The sequence below is a fragment of the Macrobrachium nipponense genome, chromosome 37 (assembly GCF_015104395.2).
Source record: "Macrobrachium nipponense isolate FS-2020 chromosome 37, ASM1510439v2, whole genome shotgun sequence".
In the NCBI taxonomy this organism is placed as follows: domain Eukaryota; kingdom Metazoa; phylum Arthropoda; class Malacostraca; order Decapoda; family Palaemonidae; genus Macrobrachium; species Macrobrachium nipponense.
The window spans coordinates 45892368-45913516 of NC_061097.1; the positions used below are offsets into that span (position 1 = coordinate 45892368).

Consider the following 21149-nt stretch of genomic DNA (forward strand, 5'->3'; position numbering starts at 1 on the left):
AGAAGTGCATTCTGCTCGAGTTCTCGTTGCAACGGGCGGAGGAGATCTAACGGCGTCCAGACGAATCTTTCTATTTATCTGCGGTTTTGGAGAGAGAGAGAGAGAGAGAGAGAAAGAGAGAGAGCCGGCTTCGACTACTGGAAAGGAAAAAAAGAAAAACAGAAGTCTTGGGAAATCCTCAAGGTCACACACCCGAGGCAATCATGTTCGCGAAGGTGCTGTTTTTATTTTCTCCTTATTGCATAGATAAAAATACAAAAGTTCTCGTGAAATATATTATATAATCTTATTACGGATTGGACTTTTTTTTATCTTTAGTCTGAAGAGGTTAGTTTTGAATACATTAGTCTAAAAGGCCAGGTAGATCAGATGTCAATGCGTAAAAGACCAGGTAGATCGGATATCAATGCATAAAAGACCAGGTAGATCAAATATCAATGCATAAAAGACCAGGAAGATCACGTATCAATGCGTAAAAGACCAGGTAGATCAGATATCAATGCGTAAAAGACCAGGTAGATCAGATATCAATGCTTAAAAGGCCAGGTAGATCACATATCAATGTGTAAAAGACCAGGTAGATCAGATATCAATGCGTAAAAGGCCAGGTAGATCTGATATCAGTGCATGAAAGACCAGGTAAATCACATATCAATACGTAAAAGATCAGATAGATCACATATAAATACATAAAACGCCAGGTAGATCAGACATCAATCCGTAAAAGACCAGGTAGATCACACATCAATACGTAAAAGTATCAACAAGTAAAAGGCCATGTAGATCAGATATCAATGGGTAAAAGGCCAGGTAGATCAGCTATCAATGGGTATTAGGCCAGGTAGATCACACTAGTACTAGTACTAACTAAGCCTCTTTTTAAATTATTCTTTGTTTGCTCATTAAATTAAAAGAAAAATTCGAAGGTCAGAGCAAAAATATCATCAAGATTTGAGAGAGAGAGATATATATATATATTAAAAGGATGAATAAAAAAGAATATATTTCCAAAAAAAGCAATTTAATCTGGAGTGGTTAAATGCACAGATTCGTTTTCTTAAAAAAACAATAATTTTGAATGATAAAAAAGTTGTTTGTTTACAATTTCTGTGATTTTTAATAGTAGATTAACTCAGAGGTCAAAGGTCATGACAATACACTCTTAACATGGCGATTAAACAAACATAAGCACAAACGGGTATTATAGAAATAGTCTTGAGCTGCCAATATAGGTCTAGCCATTTCCTTTTAACCGGAGAAGAAGAACAACAACCGTTGAATTCTCACAAGGACGTTGTTTTTCCTGTTGTTGTGTAAACACTTCTCCCTCGTCACTCCTCAGCAGGAAGCCCTTCTTCGCCTGGCCCGCCCTTCAAGGCTAACCTCGGAAGAAGTACCAAGGGCAATTCCGAGGGTAAAAGACGCACCTTCCATATCTATCATGATGTAACACCCCCGACAGTAATTGAGAGGAAAGTTTGTGCGAAGACGAAGGGCTGCTGGATGGTACCGGTGGCCACGATAGTACGTGGAGACATCGGGTGGTGGATGGTGGTCGGGCTCTGGCACGTGTGGTGGACCGTACACGTGTACATCGGGGGGTGATGGGGGAGGATCCACGTGTACATCGGGGGGTGATGGGGGAGGATCCACGTGTACATCGGGGGGTACTGGGGGAGGATCCACGTGCGGCGAAACCACCGGGCGGAGAAGCAAGACGCAGACGATGGCGACCCAAAATGGGACGGCTACAGAAGGACCGAAGAACTTCATGGCGCCGCTGTCACGATCGGTGTGGCCGGGAAAGGCTAGGTACCGAGAATAAGAGGTAGAAGCATCATCCCCATTGAGCGCTGTGGTAACATAAAGCAAAATTTGATTTTTATCTGTTTGACTTCTAAATTTCGCTATAATATAAGAATAGCTCCTCTAGCTCAAAGGAAAGTTTAGATTTTTTGTTGCACTCCTGATAATGATACTGACAATAAAAAAATGAAAATAAAAAATAAAAAACAAGCCGCAATTGAAAACTCCTTCCCTGTCCGGCTTGGGTAGCTATGAGTGACGTCACTAAGCTCCTCCCCTTTTATACCATGTTCGTCATTTTTCAATATTCAAAGCAGGAAGGCGATTGACATTTTAACGTAGCTAACTTATGGTGTCTTGTGTCACATAAATCAGAAAAAAAAACGTAAGACATTAATTTTGTACATTTTCATTGTATTTCAAGAAATATTTCCGCAGGAGGCGTCAGTCAGGCTTGGAGTAATTACATTATGCTCCATGTCAATGACAGTTACAAATTACTATTGCCAGTCCTATCATCAAATTACAATTATAACTAAAATTAATATCAAATAGAAATAAAGAATTACAATTACAAATACTCCAAGTCTGCCGTCAGCACACAGCCCTGGTGTAAAGGGGGCGTGGCTTAGACAAGCAAGCAAGAGAGAGAGAGAGAGAGAGAGAGAGAGAGAGAGAGAGAGAGAGAGAGAGAGAGAGAGTTCCAAAGTAAATGCGCATTAAGAGGGTAATTTAAATAAAAAGATATATTTTCGTTCGTGTTTACTTCTAATCCTTCTGAAGAATATTTTGCATTTTATGAAATACGCAATGACATTCTCAGGTAAAGAAACAAAATTTACCATGCACTTTGTCAATTTTTTTAAAGCACAGGGGATGGGTGGTCATAGTTTCCATTCATTTGTCTATGACAGCAGAAAAAATGCTCTAAACAATCTTGGTTCAATCTGTAGGTCAGCAAGTAGGTTACATTATATTTCTCATTTAACATTCGGTACAGCTTAGAGAGGGATTTTGAAGAAAGTATTAGCCCTTTCTGAAATTGATACAAGAAATTCTTCCCACAAACTCCCATTTCTTTTGCAGTCTCAATCATTTGTTCCAAAACCTGATTTTGTATTTCCAAATTTGCCCCATCGGCATTTCTTGATGATCTATTTAAATCTGTGAATGCTCTTGAATTAAAAAGATCAAACCACCTATCTGCTAGCAATATGAATTGACTAGTGGTATATAAATCCTTACTCTTTTATAGTCCTTGCTCACCAAAAAACTGTATAGATTTGGCTGTTGTTTCTGATAACAGCTGTGCAGCTAGACGAACATTCATTATTCTAGGTCATTCTACATCAATATGACTATTATTTAACCTGAACGATCTCTTGAAGTCTTTCCTACTTCTCTTAACTACCTCTCGTGTGCTTGAATTTGTCACATATTCGCATCCATCGATATCTCTTGTGTTTCTTTATCTTTCGGAATCCGATAATAATTATAAATTTATTTTCCTATCGAATAATTTGTGTACAGTCACGCACTGCGCAACTAGGCATCGTGACAAGTTGGTGCCGGTTAAAATTCTGTTGGCCTTCGGACCAACATGACCTTGGGACAGAGTAAGGTCGTGAGAGAGAGTGAGTGGGAGAGAGATGGATGTCTGACCATCTGCCCTCTGCTCATCACAGACTGAGTGACCATAGGTTGTTGTTGTTGAAAGATTAAGCCAGCTTTGTGCTGGCACGGGCTCTTGCTCCTAGAGCAGCCCGCAAACCATAGGATCATCCTCGGACCCCTTTTCAACCTATTAACGTCATGGATGCGCATACGACAAAAATTTAAAGCACTCGTGGGTTGACCTGTTAAGATTCTGTTGGCCTTCCTTCTAATGGTGAACTTCAATTAGATCAAAGTAAAAGAATATATTCTGGCGTGGTTAAATTCACAAATTCATTTTCTTTGAGGAAATAAATTTGAATTATGAAAAAGTAGTTTGTTTACGATTTTTGTGATTTATAATATTAAAGTAACCTCAGAGGTCAAAGGTCGTGACAATACACTCTTAAAATGGCGATTATAGAAACATATACACAAATGGATAAATAGAAATAGTCTTGAGCTTCTGATATATAGGTCTAGCTATTTTATTTTAACAGAAGAACAACAACCATTGAATCCACAGTCTCATAAGGACGTTGTTTTTCCTGTTGTTCCATAAACACTCCTCCCTCCACACCCCTCATCGGGAAGCCCTTCTTCGCCTGGCCCTTCCTTCAAGGCTGCCCTTGAGAGAAGGAATAAGGGCAGCTCGGAGGGTGGAAGACGCACCTTCCGAATCGATTCCTGACGTGGCAGACCCAGCAGCCATCGGGAATGACAGAGGGCGGCCGGATCTTCGGAGGAGGAGGCGTCGAGGCCTCCGGGCGGAGGGGGAAGACGCACAAGAAGAGGGCGACCCAAAATGCGACCGCTACAGGAGACGGACCGAGGAACTTCATAGCGGCGGTGGAGAGCTCGTGGCTGCTACTGGGGATTTGATCTGGATAAATCCGAATGATTGTCGATTTGTCGTATGTTTTTTCTGCGGTCTAGAGAGAGAGAGAGACAGTGCTTCCCAACGGACTATACTTATCGTGTTGGAAAATAACAACGTTCATTATAATTAGGTTATAGGGCTATGGCACAGATGCTTAGTACTACCTACCATGTTACTGACAAACCTATGTAAAAAAAAAAAAAAAAAAAAAACAAAAAAGGCTTTTTTTTATGGGAGAGAGAGAGAGAGAGAAGAGAGAGAGAGAGAGAGAGAGAGAGAGAGAGAGAGAGAGAGAGAGAACCAGTTTGAGCGGGTATTCTCCCATTCAGACAGTAGGAAAATTTGTACTTAGCGACTGTTCCCCGGGAAATACCTTTCTGCTTTGTCTCGCCCTCGCTTGTACGTTAGATGACCTTCAGAACTTCTGCAATTGGTTTTTTTTTATAAATATCTGGTAATTGCGCAGCAAATATAACTTCGAGTGTGTGTATGCGCAAGCGCGCGTGTGAGTGAGTACGTGTGCGTGCACGCTCGTGCTCTTTTATAAATGTATATGTATGCCTGCACATACTGAACGCTTGCACCATTGCATCATTATGTGTCAATACCTACACGAGATTGCAAACATACAGTGCATATAAAGTATATCGGCAAATAGACCAATAATCTCTGTTATAATACGTAAAATATATCAATGGTTTTTTTTCTGTCCTCTCGCCGTTGAAAAAAAACAATAAAATATTTCCTGGAAATACAATCTTGACAATAAAAAAAGTAATTTTCTTGAATCTATTTTGAGAATTCTCTTACGCCTAGACAATGTTGTTGTCTTAATGGGTGTAAATAATTAATCTTCTGTTAATACACTTTCAATATTCGTCTCAAAATGAACACAGCTAATTAACATAACATCCTGTCGTTGCAACAGAAAAAAAAATATATATATATTTTCGGAATGGTTGTTATTGATTTTATGAAAAATCTTTGGTGCGGAGAAATCAAACTACCTTCCTATGAAACAGGGAAAACAAAAGAAAATAGCAAGAGAAAATCACCGAACAGTAATTGTACATATAATTCAAAATGTCTTCTTATGAAACAAGCAACTGAAAAGAAAATAATAACGGAAACTGATCGTCGAAGGGTTATTATTGGCTTCTTAGAGCCAATGGTCATTAGACCTAGTCGCATACACTGGTTGAAAACTGTATTATTTATTATCATTATTATTTTTTGGGGAGACGATTGAAATACTTATAATGATAACAACTTAAATAATGCCGGGGAGTTGTCTTCTTATGAAACAAGCCACAGAAAAGAAAATAATAACGGAAGCTGATCGTCGAACAGTTGTTATTGGCTTCTTAGAGCTAATGGCCATTAGACGTAGTCGCATACACTGATTGAAAATTGATAAAGTTTTTTTTTTTTCGTTGGTTGATATAGAAATTCTTATATTAGCTTGTAGGAAAATAACATAATTAATGCCAGGGAATTGTTTTTCCATAACAGACAAGTCAGTAAGTTTATTTTCCTAAGCAGACATATCAGTAAGTCAGGCAGAAGTCCGGTCCTCCGCCATGCAGCAAGTTGCCAACTTGTAACTGTAGTTGGTGAGTGTCTGAGCAGTCAGGTAGTCCCAGTTAATCCCAATCATCATGGCCCCTTCGGGACACACCAGCCAGTTCTTCCACTTGGAAGTGTCCACGTTCTCGAAGGCCGGATGCTCCCCTTCGCCGAGCCGGACGTTGGAGCAGTTGCTCGTCAGTCCGTACGGCGTGAGCAACGCCGAGCAATAGAGTCTCTGGTCGTCCTTCTCCCCATCGTTCGTGTTGACGTCGCCGTACCCGACGAAGACCTGGTTGCTCCGAGGGCAAGACTCCTCCCCGGCGTCCGCGTCCTTGAGGACCTCGCTCTTGACGATGTAGTTAGTGGAGGTCACGGCTGGGCCGAGGGACGTCGATAGGAGGACCTCCAGGAAGGTGAAGGAGTCTGAGACGAAGCCGACGGCTCTGATTCCCGTGGCGCCGTCGAGGGCGACGGTCCTGATCACCTCGACGGCTTCGGTTGTTGCTATAGTTGTTGTTGCTGCTGTTTCTGTTGCTGTGGTGGTGGAGGAATCAGTTGCTGTTGTAGTCGTTGTTGTTGTTGTTGTTGGAGACTCAGACACCGATGTTGTTGTTGTTGTTGTTGTTGTGGTTGTTGACGTGTCTGTTGTTGATGATGATGATGACTGTGTTGTTTCTCCGTTGGTGCTGCTGCTGGTCGCCAGGTTCTCGATCAGCGAGTCTGCAAAAAACGGAAAGACCTTTTATAACTCTCTCTCTCTCTCTCTCTCTCTCTCTCTCTCTCTCTCTCTCGAAGTGAGCAGTTGTATTTGACTAAAGCATTAATTTGCATTTCGCAAAACAACAAGCATTTAAAAATAATTTACCTTACAAAGAACCAGCTTCTTATTCTTTCTATTTTACAAAGCGCCGAAGTGTTTAGTACTAAGTAGTTTTTTGTTTACAACACCATTTTTATTACCTTTTTGCCTTTTACAAAGCATTTCAAAGCCAACTCACCTCTTACAAAGCAGTTGCCGACGGAATCACTATCCTGGTCCAGCTGCTGGGTCAGTTCACACGCTGCGGTTGGCACGGTCCGCGACCTTAGCGTAAAGGCCAGGCATTTTGCATCTGTGGTGAACAAAGCAAAGATTTGAGTTGGGGAATGTATTGAGTAATTGGGTTGAGACTAAAATGTTATTCTGGTATAAAATCTGTCACATGGTACGTACAGTTACCCTAACATTTCTCACATAAATGAGGTTTCCTACACATAGGTCACGTAAGAAGAGAAGTTGCTCACACAGGTCACACAAGTAAAATTACTCACACGTAGGTCACATAAGTGAAGTTTTCCATACACAGGTCACATAAGTAAAATTGCCCACACACAGGTCATATAAGAAGTGAAGTTTCCCACACAGGTCACATAAGATTGCCCACACATATGTCACAAAAGTGCAGTTTTCCTACTTACAAGTGTCACATAACAGTTGCCACATGCTTAGGTCACATAAAAGGTGACATTGCCCACACATAAGTCACATATGGAGTGAAGCTTCCCAAACACAGATCACATTAGAAGTACAAATACCACACATTTCAAATGAGAAGTACAGTTCCCCAATACAGGTCACATAAAGAAGTTCCCACTGACAAGACACGCAAGAATTGCAGGTCACTGAACATAGGTCTCATTAAAAGTTGCATTGTCAGCAAAGATGTCACTAAAAAAATACAATTCCCCTTAATTAAGTCACATAAGAAGTGCACTTCCAGTCCGGTAGAGGGGCTAATATTAGGCCTATAATAAAGTAGGAAACAACGTCACCTGAAGAACACGCAGCAGCACACCTGACACGAGAGGTCGTGTCACTCACTAGGAAGGGCTGACCACAGCGTCCGTAGGACTTCCACTTGAACCTGTAGGACTGGATACTACAGATCCCAGATCCTACTAATGAGGAGAGAAGCAGCAGCAGCTTTGACGAAGCCAAGATGTCTTTGTTTTTCATTGTTAGCTGATCTGCCAGAGGAGGAAAAAGTTTAAGTAAAAAGTATATACATACATATAGTACTATAAAATTTCAACAGTTTTTGATGAGCGTGCTTTCAATGTATTGTTCTGTTTTAGATTTAGTGATTATAGGCAATTGTAATATAATATTAAGGATTTCTTAAGAGGTTTATACAGCACGGGTTCTTGCTCACAGAGCAGCCCGTAAGGTGGAAATAGACACCTGCCCTGTCTGAAGTCTGAACTTATGGTAAATATATACTAGCTCCCATACTATATGCGCAGCAGATCTGCGTGTTTGCGCGCGAATGGCATTGTGAAACTTGATTTTAACCGATGATATCAATCAATCAAAGTTGTACCGGCAATAAGTAACTGTAGAAATACCTGTAGGAGAGTATAAATGAATTTTCTTAAGGGTTGTACTCACTGAAGGTGTATCATATACAGTGAAATACAGCCTGCAATTATTCACAGACCAGAGAGCAATCAGTATGAACAAATGAAGAATTCCCTTCTTTTGGCGACACTATAGAGCTTGTCATTCACTCTCTCTCTCTCTCTCTCTCTCTAGGCATTCTCTTGTCTCATTATTTGTATCTGAAGAATAAAAGGATCCACGGAACCTTGTCTTGTCTACAGTGATGAATGACGATATAGATCCTTCAATGGCATAGTACTATTCACATCGATTTTGACTAATAGTTCAATTTTATTTCAGACGATAATGATTTATCGGATTATTATTTTCGTTGGATGTGGATGGCTATACGCATTTGTCGTGTTCGGAAAGGCTGTCTTGTTTTAGTAAAAGAAGATGGATGCTATTTGCATATCTTCTTCACCATGCAGATTTTCTTCTCTTTCAAGTATTGTTGTCAGTATTGTTAAGCATAACTGTGAGGGTAGATAGCCTTTGAATAATAATAATAATAATAATAATAATAATAATAATAATAATAATAATAATAATAATAGCAAAAGACTCATTATGACGTGTTGTGACGTCACGCGTCAACAAAGATGGCCGCCCAAGCATAGATCTTTTCAGTAGATTTGCCGCATTTGTTTACGTTTCGAAGAAAGGCCTTTGGTTTTCGAGATTAAATCTCACTTGAGGATGATCAAATAGGGTTGGATTTATATTTTGATTAGTACGAAATGTCCACACATGGCTAAAATGCCTATTAATCATCGTTGTTAGTAGTGCGTTGAAGTCGTCCTAGTTAGATTCCAGTCATTTAACTATCTCGTGATCAATTAATCTTTTGTACCTAATGTTATTAATGTACAGTCCTTAGGGGTAGGTTATTTTTTAAGTTGTCATTCTTGATTATAGACCTAAATACTAGTCATCCTATCTTTGGCTCAAGTTATAACCAAAGGTAGGCTTAGGCATACTAACTTCGTCGTACTCAGGTATGGAAGGTTTGTTCCTGTAAAGTTGACTATCCTAGAACTTTTCTATTATTGCATAAAATGCATATATCGATATTTACATATAAGTTTAAGCCAGGCTAGCCCACAGCAGCAATTAATTGTATAAAGTTTTTTTTTCAATTCTGGCAATGAAAACAGACCAACTAGGCCAGGGTATTGCAGATGTCACAAGTCTATAATCATTACCCAAAGAGTGATGCAGCCTATAGCCTAGGTCTGTAGATTATAGCAGGACTCTTTTGGCTCTTGGAAAGTTGATATTCTCAGTATAAAAGCTTATCCTAAGCTTTGGTGGTTAGACAGGATCATTATAGACACTACTTTCACCAACATAGTTGTCTGCTTTAGTTGTTCCAGGTGGAATGGTGAAAGGCTGAGGGTCATATTAAAATATCCTAGGCCACACTAGAGATAACATTTCATTGAACTTTTGGAGCAAATGCAGAGTGAGGGGTCATGGTTACTGACTGTAGGACTAGTAGGGATTTCTGTTTTAGGGATACTGTCCCTGACCTGGATCTTTCGTACTTCATGTGATATGTAAATCGCAATACATACTGAATCCTTAAAAGCAGATATTTTCAGACCCACTTTTAACCAAAATATTTTTCTCAGGAGACAAATTTTACTATCTTCGGGTTTAAGATGTCTTGACATTCTTGTTTGTATGCAGATGAATTATGTAGATGACATAATAAAGAATGGGCAGTTAAGGTCCTAACAAAATAGTTTATAATGCATGCATTGGCATCCAAGGAGGATGAGACAAACCTCTGTGGCATTCATAATGTATGGAAGAATTGTTTGGAAAAAACAAAATTGAATAGATGAATTTGCTTCATAGTTTTTGATACAACACCTGGAAAGTCATTAATATGCATCTGATCTTTTTAAATCATGGTCTTTAGCATTTTAAAAAAGTAAATTGGATTTTTTTTATAAAGGATTAAATATTGAGGAGGAAATAAACACAATATATCATTTACATTTTTTGTCTTTGTATTGGTTCAGGGAAGCAAATTTCATTAGCCTTTCAAAGATCTAAATAAAATTTTCCTTTGCCTGATCATTGTTCCTTTTGATATGTCATGCATAGTAGCAGGAATTCAATTTACTTTATTTAAACATTTTCACTTAAGCATCTAATTTGCCTTCAAAGGCCTAATGATTTTTTGGTTTAACTACGATATTGAAAGTCTGCCCCGTTTACCTGATATTAAATGCATAAATGTGGATAAACTCAATATTCAGGGAATAAAATTCATATATAAAATTCACTCATTTCAGTTATGCGGTTCCTACCAATTCTCGGACAAGCATATTTAAGCTTTATCATGTTGATGAATTTGAAACTAATTTTGTATTTAAGTTACATTTTCAACACCTTAAAAATATTCTTTCTTTAGGCAAATAACATTATCCAAAGGCCAACAATTTTATTTTCCTTAGGAAAGAATGTTTTTGAAATGCAGTAGTACCTAGTATTTCGAACTTAATCCGTCCCAGAAGGCTTTTCGAAGTATGATTGGTTCAAAATATGAAACAAATATCCCTATAAGAAATAAAGGGAATCAGGATAATTCGTTCTAGCCAACCCAAAAAGTCCCCCTTTTCATATTTTTGCTATTATTAATGTGTTCAAAAGTTAAATCAAGAGAGTAAAGTAATGAAACAGTACGTTATATAAAGTGAAATTTTCTAAATTTTATTTTTTCTGCATACGATTTATGAACTGCTGGGTAAAAATGGCGCCGGCCGGCTGGGGGATGGAGGGAGGAGAGACTGGAACCCTTTTGGCAAACCGAATTGATTTCAGTATGCAAAGGTTAATAACAAAATACATTTTATTCACATTAGGTGTACAAAGATAATTATAGGAATCGATAGTGTGTGTGTGTCCGATTTGTGTCTGAGAGAGAGAGAGTAATCAGCGTGTTTACACTTGGTTCTTAAGTGCACAAAGTAGATTAATTATGCCACAATACATCAGCTTACTGTTGGCAAACGGCTGACTTTTAAAACAAACATGAGGATTTTACAAACAAATAAGTAATAAGTCAAGAATGCAAGAAAGGAAGAGAAATAAAATAACTTTTCACTAGGAAGCCGTTTAAACAAACCATCGAAGGTATGCAGAAGCTGAAAGCAGCGCTAGTTTGCTTATTACCCCTTAAACGCCTATTAGACGTATTATACGTTGACTAAAATTGTCTGTCGGGTGCTTAACGGATGTACGATACGTTGACTACAAAAAGTTTTTTTAAATATTTGCGGAATAATAGTTATAAGCCTAGTTTGCGAAAAATTTGAAATCACACGCCTTGAGGGATGCTGGGAGGTCACAGATCAAGCTGTTGTTTTGTTTACAAGCGTTACCCAGCTGCGCATGCACGAATTGCTTTCTTCTTGCACCAGCAAGCATCAACGACACGTTGTCGGAGAGCAATCTCTTGCCGCATTCGTGTTTTGCAGAACTTTTGCGAGTGTTAGAGTATTTGTGACATAACAGGACGTTCACAGAGATGTCCCAACGTCGTCAGGAGCGTGAAAGGCGCTTATTGCCTGTCGGTAGTGATAGCGTGAGGTGAGTTTTAGACTTGGATGCTGGAGAGGGACCAAGCACCTAAGGTGACCCAGCTTTCCAACGCCGTGTTGTGCGGCCTTGTGTGGCCGAAAGTGTCCAAGGACCACAACCTGTGCCTTTTCCGACCCCTAGAAAGCATCAGGGTGTCCTGAGGGGCATTCGTAAACATTTGGGAGGCTTCCAGCAAAAGGACATAGACGAATACTTGTTGGAGCTTGATCGAGAGCAGCTCAAAAGTCCTCATTTTGAAGGCAGTTGGTCATCTAGTGACGAGGACATCACTCCCGATGTCAGTGATGACGGATATTTGCCCCCAATGTTCGTACGGGAGTCACAGCCTGAAAGTGAGCTCGAATTTAGTGGTTTTAGTGTGCATGAGGGAGAGTCTGAGGAGGAGGAGGAGGAGGAGGAGGAGGAGGAGGAGGATGGAGGAGGAGGAGGCTAGTTTACACGGAGGAGGAGGAGGTGCCGAGTTTTGCTGTTGGGGATGAGACAGAGAGCGATGGTGAAAGTGAGGGAGATGGGCCAGTGGTGGGCTAGTGGAAGCGCGAAGCGAAGCCGTGCCTGAGCACATTCGTGTGCATGCGCATGGTCCCGAAGAAGGTCGCAATGTTGCGCCAGTCTAGGTGAAGGCCGTTCATCCGAAAGTGATGACGGGTGATTGGAGGACCACACCCCACCTAACATGCACCCATTCACGGCAGCGCCTGGACTGACCGTACCTGTTCCTCTCACTGCACTGGGGTTCATTCAGCTGTTCCTGACACGGGAATTGTTGGAATACCTGTTGCAGAGGCGATGGATTACACTCGGTACTGCTGTGATGAACTGCGGACGACATTGTCGTATCGCTGGCGGGGCTGCAACCTCACGGGCATGGCGCATTTTTTGGGCTCCACATTTTTTTGGAATGATGCCTGCTGCTGACATCAGGCAATATTGGAGGCGGCATATTTTTTTTAAGTATGCCCATTGTGCCCGGTCTTATGGCCCGTGATAGTTTCCTGGCGTTGGATAGGTGTTTCAACGCCTTCAACTGAAGGGCCATACCCTGGAATAACCCCGACCGCCTCATCTTAGTCTGCCCAGTGTTGGAGTACATTCGTGAGCGGTGCCAGTTTCTCGTGGTTCCTGCCAAGAACCTTTCTTTGGATGAGGGGATGATGCCTTACAAAGGACGTCTCAGTATAAAAGTGTACAACCCCAAGAAGCCAAAGAAATATGGTGTAAAATTATTTTTTATTACGGAGTCCAACACTGGATAAAATCGTGGACTTCTCGGTGTATTCCGGTGTCTTCTCCATGCTGTGTGACACTGTCTTCGGTCTTGTGGATCGTTTCCGTAACCAGGGATACCACCTGTTTATGGATAATTATTATAACCCGGTATCCCTGGTCCAGGAACTGTATGAAGCAGGTGTGCACATCAGTGGTACCCTTCGGTTGGTGCGTGGGGCCCCGAATGTCCTCAAGAGGTTCGCTAGCCAGCCGCAACATCTGGCAAGAGGAGAGACAGAGTGGCGGCGGAAGGGAGATGTCTTCGTCATCTGTTGGGCACTACAACAGGCACATGGGAGGAGTTGATCTCTTTGATCAACTCATCCAGTATTATCCCTTCGCCAGGAGAACCAGGAGGTGGACACAGAAGCTCCTCAAATACATCCTTCAGTTGGCCCTCCAGAATGCCCACATCCTCTACTGTGGGTACAATTCCGACCCCGAAAGGTTGTCCCACATGCAGTGTCTCAAGGTGGCTGGGAATGCTCTCATAAACTTCAATCCTGATGAGTGGCCTTCCAACACCAGCCCCCTGCCCCGAACTCCAGATCTGCCCCTAGAGGAAAGGTCAGATGTTAGGAGGGCCAACCTCGGTCGTCCTGCTCGTGCCGCTGCTGCCACCGCCCCTGCTGCCGACACCCCTGCTGCCGTCGCCTTTGATGATGCCGCTCCTGCTGCCGCTGCCCTTGATGATGCCACCCTCTCTCAGATTCCGACTTTTTGTCGGATAGTGGACCCTGTGTGTCGGCTGCAGCCAGGGGATCACACACTGGAGCTCCTAGAAGGGCGCAGGCAGAAACGGTGCCTGTTGTGCCATATAAATGGCAGAAGAAGAGACACCCGGTACGTCTGTCACACCTGCAGGGTGGCACTTTGCTGCAAGTACGGGGAGTTTGACCGCAAATACCACACTGCGGTCATATATTGGAATGCGCCTACCCAAGGGACAATGGAGGGCACAGCAGACCGCTGAATGGCGGCCCGTCGGCAGTTAGGGCGTGCGTCTCCCTCCTCCACCTGTACCTCGTCATGTCGAGAGGAAAAAAAGGCAAGACTCTTCAATGGAGGAGGGAGAAAACAAGAATAGAACGAAGAGTCAGGATTACGAGTGAGTATTCTGCATTGATTTTATATTTAGTTTTATATTTATTACAAGTTTTTATATATCTGTATTTATTGGTGTTTTGTATATTATTTCGTTTTCTGCAAAAAAAAAGTTTTTCACCTGCATTCCTTTTAGTTATATATTCCTACTAGAATCAAATAAATATAATATATATGATATAATATATATATATATATATATATATATAATATATCATATATAGATATAAATATTATATATTAAAGATATATATCTATATAGGTATATAATATATAGTATCGATATATAATATATATAGATGTATAGAAAAATAATATATATATAAACTATATATATATATATATACATATATATAGATAGATATATATATATAATTATATATGTATAAATATATGTATATAAAAATAGATATATATATATGCTATATTCATATTATGTGTGATAAAAACCTATATATAATATATATAGATATATTAATAATATATATAATCTCTATATATATTTAATAATATATAGTATATATATTATTATATAATATAATATTATAGATACTAATAATATAATATCTATATGATGACCGGTAAAAATGTTCTGTAACAACAGAATTCCATCTAATAAAAGGAGCCCATAAAAACACCAAAATATAGAGAGAAAAATACTATATTTCAGAGACTGCTGTCTCTCTCTTCAGGTATATGAATGAGAAAAGTTTACAGAAAAGGTGGTATTTATACCAAGAGATCCGTCCACAAGTAAGCCAATTTAGGTCACCCCCGCTGATAATCTTCCTTTAATCTTCTTAAGCGTTGGTTGAATGAAAACCTCGTCGATGACATCTGAAATCCACGCTCCTTTTGAGATGTTCATTACCTGCTTCTCTTTTATTAGGCCGATTCCATCATTTGACTCTTGTACCGGCAGTTGCTGCTATAAATTACACGTGACAAATTCCAGTTTATTCTATGGTTATATTCATTTATATGGTTGAAAATAGCCGAGTTCTGTTGTCCATACCTAACTGACCATTTGTGTTGTATTAATCTCTGGGGAAGTGATTTACCTGTAAATCCGATGTAAGATTGGTCACAGTCCTGGCATGGGATCTCATAGACCCCAGTGTCCTTGGGAGATGTCTTTTGTTGGACGTTAATCAGGGATTTGGCTAAGGTGTTTGGGTAGGTAAATGCAAAAGGGTTAGATTTTCCAAGGGTGTGGGTTACTCTCTTAATCATCTCCAGATGAGGAATTTTTATTTTATTGTTGGGTGTGTCTCTGGTCTTGTCTTTAGGGGGTCGGTAGAAAATTACGTTTGCTTTGTGAACTGCTTTCTCAATTATATGGTCAGGATACTTTAAAGACGAAAGTTGCTTGCGAATTAGTTCAAATTTGAACTAATTCGCAAGCAACTTTCGTCTTTAAACGTCCAACAAAAGACATCTCCCAAGGACACTGGGGTCTATGAGATCCCATGCCAGGACTGTGACCAATCTTACATCGGATTTATAGGTAAATCACTTCCCCAGAGATTAATACAACACAAACGGTCAGTTAGATATGGACAACAGAACTCGGCTATTTTCAACCATATAAATGAACATAACCATAGAATAAACTGGAATTTGTCACGTGTAATTTATAGCAGCAACTGCCGGTACAAGAGTCAAATGATGGAATCGGCCTTAATAAAAGAGAAGCAGGTAATGAACATCTCAAAAGGAGCATGGATTTCAGATGTCATCGACGAGGTTTTCATTCAACCAACGCTTAAGAAGATTAAAGGAAGATTATCAGGGGAGGTGACCTAAATTGGCTTACTTGTGGACAGATCTCTTGGTATAAATACCACCTTTTCTGTAAACTTTTCTCATTCATATACCTGAAGAGAGAGACAGCAGTCTCTGAAATATAGTACTTTTCTCTCTATATTTTGGTGTTTTTATGGGCTCCTTTTATTAGATATATATTATATATATATTTATATATATATATATATATATATATAATATATATTATTAATATATATAGATATATATATATATATATATATATATATATATAATATATATTATATATATATCTATATATATATATATATATATATATAATATATATTATATATCTATATATATATATATATATATAGATATATTATATACTATATATATATATATATATATATATATATATATATATAATATATATATTACTATATTATATATATTATTATATAGATATAAGATATATATATATATAGATTATATATATATATATAGATATATATATATATATAATAGAGATATATAATATTTATAATTATTATATAGATCTATATTATATTAGATAAATAGAAATATAAATATAATATATAAGAAGATAGATATATAATAATAGATATAATATATATTTATAATTAGTATATATATATATATATATTTTACAATAGAGAGATATAGATATTATATATATATATTATCTATATATATCTATGTAAATAATATATATATATATTTACATATAGTATAATATATATATATAATAATATATATATATATATATATATATATATATATATAATATTATATTTATTTTATTCTGGTACGAATACATAGCTAAAAGGAATGCGGGTGAAAAAGCTATTTTTTGCAGAAAACGAAATAATATACAAAACACCAATAAATGCATATATAATATATATATATATATATATATATATATATATATATATATATATACACCATTCTAGTGGTATTCAATCATTTACCTTTATTTTGCAACAAACGGGAAGTCTCTACCACAATATTTCGATTTATGGTGATTTTTTGAAAAAAACTTTTTCCTTCCCTCCTCGCGCGGTCACTCGGCCGAAAATCTCAGAAATGCTTTAGTCACCTTGTTGTAATTTTTGCACCATTTTATATTAGGCCTTACATAAAGTGTTATATATGAAAATGTGCGCAATTTCATGTGGAATACAACAAAAATAACTCATGGTTGTAGCTTTTATCAGTTTTGAAATATTTTCATATAAATCACGATAAATAGGAAAAATTTGACCTGTGGTCAACTTTAACTCGACCAAAATGCCAAAAAACTGCAATTGTAAGCTTAAACACTTACAGACTAGTAATATTCAATCAATTACCTTCATTTTGCAACAAACGAGTAGTTTTTAGCACAATATTTCGATTTATGATGAATTTTTGAAAAAAAAAAAAAAATTTATGTCTGCTCGTTACAAATTCACGCATCATTTTCTGATAATATTTTCTGTGTTGCTTCGATCGTTTTACAATTTGTTTTATACCAAAATCATCGCAATTTTGTGTACAATACAACAACAAAAATTAACTTATTAGCTTTAACCATTTTGCTCACAGTGCTAATTGTATATAGTTATATATAAACTATTTTTTTTGTGCTGTCATATATTCCAATATTTATATATAATAATGATATTGTTTTTCATTTCGAATGGTTGCATAGTAAACTTCAGGCAATGACAAAAAAAGGAGCCAAAAATAAACTCTTAATCTTAAAAACTAAGCGTGCTGTGATTTAAAAAAAAAAGTATTTTTTCCGCTTCGGCGCTAACTCCCGAACGCCGCCGCCATAAGAGAGACACTTTGGGAAATAGCGGCTTGGCGTTTAAGGATTAAAGACCTGAGTTACTTTTACAGCAGCAAAAATATCGTAAAAAGCAATTATCACTAGATTGATATTTTACCTTAACAAAAATAAAAGTGATTTGGGCAGATCGAGTGGAAGTGAAAGAAGTGGGGGAATAATCATCCCAGATCAGCTAATAAGTCAATGCTTCTCTCCAGTAAGAAGTTATCTGTGACCTGGAGACTTCAATGCTTCTCTCCACTAAGTAGTTATCTGTGACCTGGAGACTTCAATGCTGCCTCCACTAAGTAGTTATCACATCCATGGAGACTTCAATGCTGCCTTCACTAAGTAGTTATCTGTGACCTCTTGGAGACTTCAATGCTTCTCTCCAGTAAGGTAGTTACTCTACATCCCTGGAGACTCAATGCTGCTCCAAGATAAGTAGTTATCTGTGTCCTGGAGACTTCAATGCTTTATCTCCAGTAAGTAGTTACTAACAATCCACATCCCTGGAGACGTCAATGCTGCCTCCACTAAGTAAGTGATCTGTTGTCCTGGAGACTTGAATGCTGCCTCCAGTAAACTAAAGTAGTTATCTGTGTCCTGGAGACTTCAATGCTCTCCAGTAAGTAGTACCTTCTACAATCCCCTGGAGACTTCAATGCTGCCTTCCAGTAAGTAGTTAATCTGTGTCCTGGAGACTTCATGCTTATCTACAGTAAGTAGTTAGTACATCCCGGGAGGACTTCAATGCTGCCTCCACTAAGTAGTTATCTGTGTCCTTGGAAGACTTCAACTTGAATTTTATTTTTTACTGCCTCACTAAGGAGTGACTTGTAGGTCTGAGGACTCCAATTGCTGCCTTCCAATAAGTGTTATCGTGTCCTGGAGATTCAATGCTTCTCGCCAGTAAGTAGTTATCGACATCCCTGGGAGACTTCAATGCTGCCTCCAGTAAGTATGATCTGTGTGTCCTGGAGACTTTCATGCTTATCTCCAGTAAGTAGTTATCTAACATCCCTGGAGACTTCAATGCTGCCTCACTAAGTAGGTATCTGGTCCTGGAGACTTAATGCTGCCTTCACTAAGTAGTTATCCTGTGTCCTGGAGACTTCAATGCCGCCTCATAGTAGTTATCTGGCCTGGAGAATTCAATGCTGCCTTCAATAGTAGTTATCTGTGTCCCCATGGTAGAACTTCAAGCTCGCCTTCACTAAGTAGTTATTACATCCCTGGAGACTCAATGCTGCCTTCAACTAGTAGTTATCTGTGTCCTGGAGACTCAATGTTGCCTCTACTAAAGTAGTTATCTGTGTCCTGGAGACTTCAATGCTGCCTTCACTAAGTAGTTATCTGTGTCCTGGAGACTTCAATGCTGCCTCCACTAAGTAGTTATCTGTGTCCTGGAGACTTCAATGCTTCTCTCCAGTAAGTAGTTATCTACATCCCTGAGACTCAATGCTGCTTCACTAAGTAGTTATCTGTGTCCCGGGGCCTGGAGACTTCAATGCTGCTCCAGTAAGTAGTTATCTGTGTCCTGGAGACTCAATGCTGCCTCAATAAAGTAGTTATCTGTGTCCTGGAGACTTCAATGCTGCCTCACTAAGTAGTTATCTGTGGTTCCTGGGAGACTTCAATGCTGCCTTCCACTAAGTAGTTATCTGTGTCCTGGAGACTTCAATGCTGCTCCACTAAGTAGTTATCTGTGTTCCTTGAGACTTCACTGCTTGGCCTCCACTAAGTAGTTTATCGTGTGACCTGAGAGTTCAATTGGCTGCTACCACAAGTAGTTTATCTACATCCCTGGAGATTCAATTGCTGCCTCCACTAAGTAGTTATCTGTGACCTGGAGACTTCAATGCTTCTCTCCATAGTCCAGTAAAGTGTTATCTACATCCCTGGAGACTTCAATGCTGCCCCTGGAGTAAGTAGTTTATCTGTGTCCTGGAGACTCAATGCTGCCTCCACTAAGTAGTTATCTGTGACCTGGAGACTTCAATGCTTCTCTCCAGTAAGTAGTTATCTGTGACCTGGAGATTTCAATGCTTCTCTCCAGTAAGTAGTTATCTACATCCCTGGAGACTTCAATGCTGCCTCCAGTAAGTAGTTATCTGTGACCTGGAGACTTCAATGCTTCTCTCCAGTAAGTAGTTTATCTACATCCCTGGAGACTTCATGCTTCCTCCTAAGAGATAGTAGTTAATCTACATCCCGTGTTAGACTTCAATGACTGCTCCACTAAGTAGTATCTGTGACCTGGAGACTTCAATGCTGCCTCCAGTAAGTAGTTATCTGTGTCCCTGGAGGACTTCAACTTGCTGCCTCCCACTAAGTAGTATCTGTGACCTGGAGACTCAATGCAATGCTCTATTTCAGTAAGTAGTTATCTGGGTTCCTGGAGTACTTCAATGCTTCTCCAGTAAGTAGTTATCTACATCCTGGGAGAACTCAATGCTGCCTCCAGTAAGTAGTTATCTGATGACCTGGGAGACCTTTCAAGCTTTCTCTTCCAGGTACAGTTAGGTTATCTACATCCCTGAGACTTCAAAATCAAGCTTCTCCTCCAGTTTACGTAGTTTATTCTACAAATCCCGGGGGAAGACTTCACAATGCTGCCCCACATCCCCCGTGCCATCCGCCCCCGGCTGCCCGGGGCCAAGTCCACTAAGTAAGTTATCTGTTGGACCTGGAGACCTTCAATGCCTGCCTACCAGTAAGTAGTTATCTTGTGTCCCTGGAGACTTCAAATGCGCCCTCCCACTAAGTAACTTATCCTTGTGACCTGGGAACTTCGAATGCTTCTCTCCAGTAATAGTTATCTTGTGACCTTGGAGACCTTCAAAAGCTTCCCTCTCCAGTAAGTAGTTTTTTATCTACCATCCCTGGGAGAACTTTTCCAATGCTCCTCCAGTAAGTAGTTACTGTGACCTGGAGAACTTCAATGCCTTCTCTCCCAGTAAGTAGTTATCTTACATCCCTGAGACTTCAAAAATTCTGGGCCGGTCCAGTAACTAGTTAGTCTGTGTCCTGCCAGACTATCCAATGCTCTGCCCTCCCTAAGTAGGGTTCTCTGTTGTCCACCTGGAGACCTTCAATGCTGTGGCCCCTCCACTAAGTAGGTTTTTATCTGTGTCCATGGAGACTTCAATGCGCCCTGCCTTCACCTAAGTAGGTTATCTGTGTCCTGGAGACTTTCAATGCTCCAGTCCAACTAAGTTAGTTATCTG

The 21149-nt window shown here is 39.3% G+C and overlaps 1 protein-coding gene across 3 annotated transcripts in view; it reads right to left on the bottom strand.

Annotated features, from left to right (window-relative positions):
• Positions 1-5303: 5303 nt before the first annotated feature.
• The window catches only part of LOC135209224 (uncharacterized), a 55260-nt gene continuing 39414 nt past the window's right edge, over positions 5304-21149 (bottom strand). For all 3 annotated transcript variants that reach the window (XM_064241918.1, XM_064241920.1, XM_064241917.1), the window contains exons 4-6: positions 7721-7915; positions 6907-7020; positions 5304-6628 (exon numbers count right to left, since the gene is read on the bottom strand). In XM_064241918.1, the coding sequence (XP_064097988.1) occupies positions 5895-6628; positions 6907-7020; positions 7721-7915 (1043 nt within the window). In that variant the 3' untranslated portion in view covers positions 5304-5894. The remainder of the gene's footprint in view (positions 6629-6906; positions 7021-7720; positions 7916-21149) is intronic.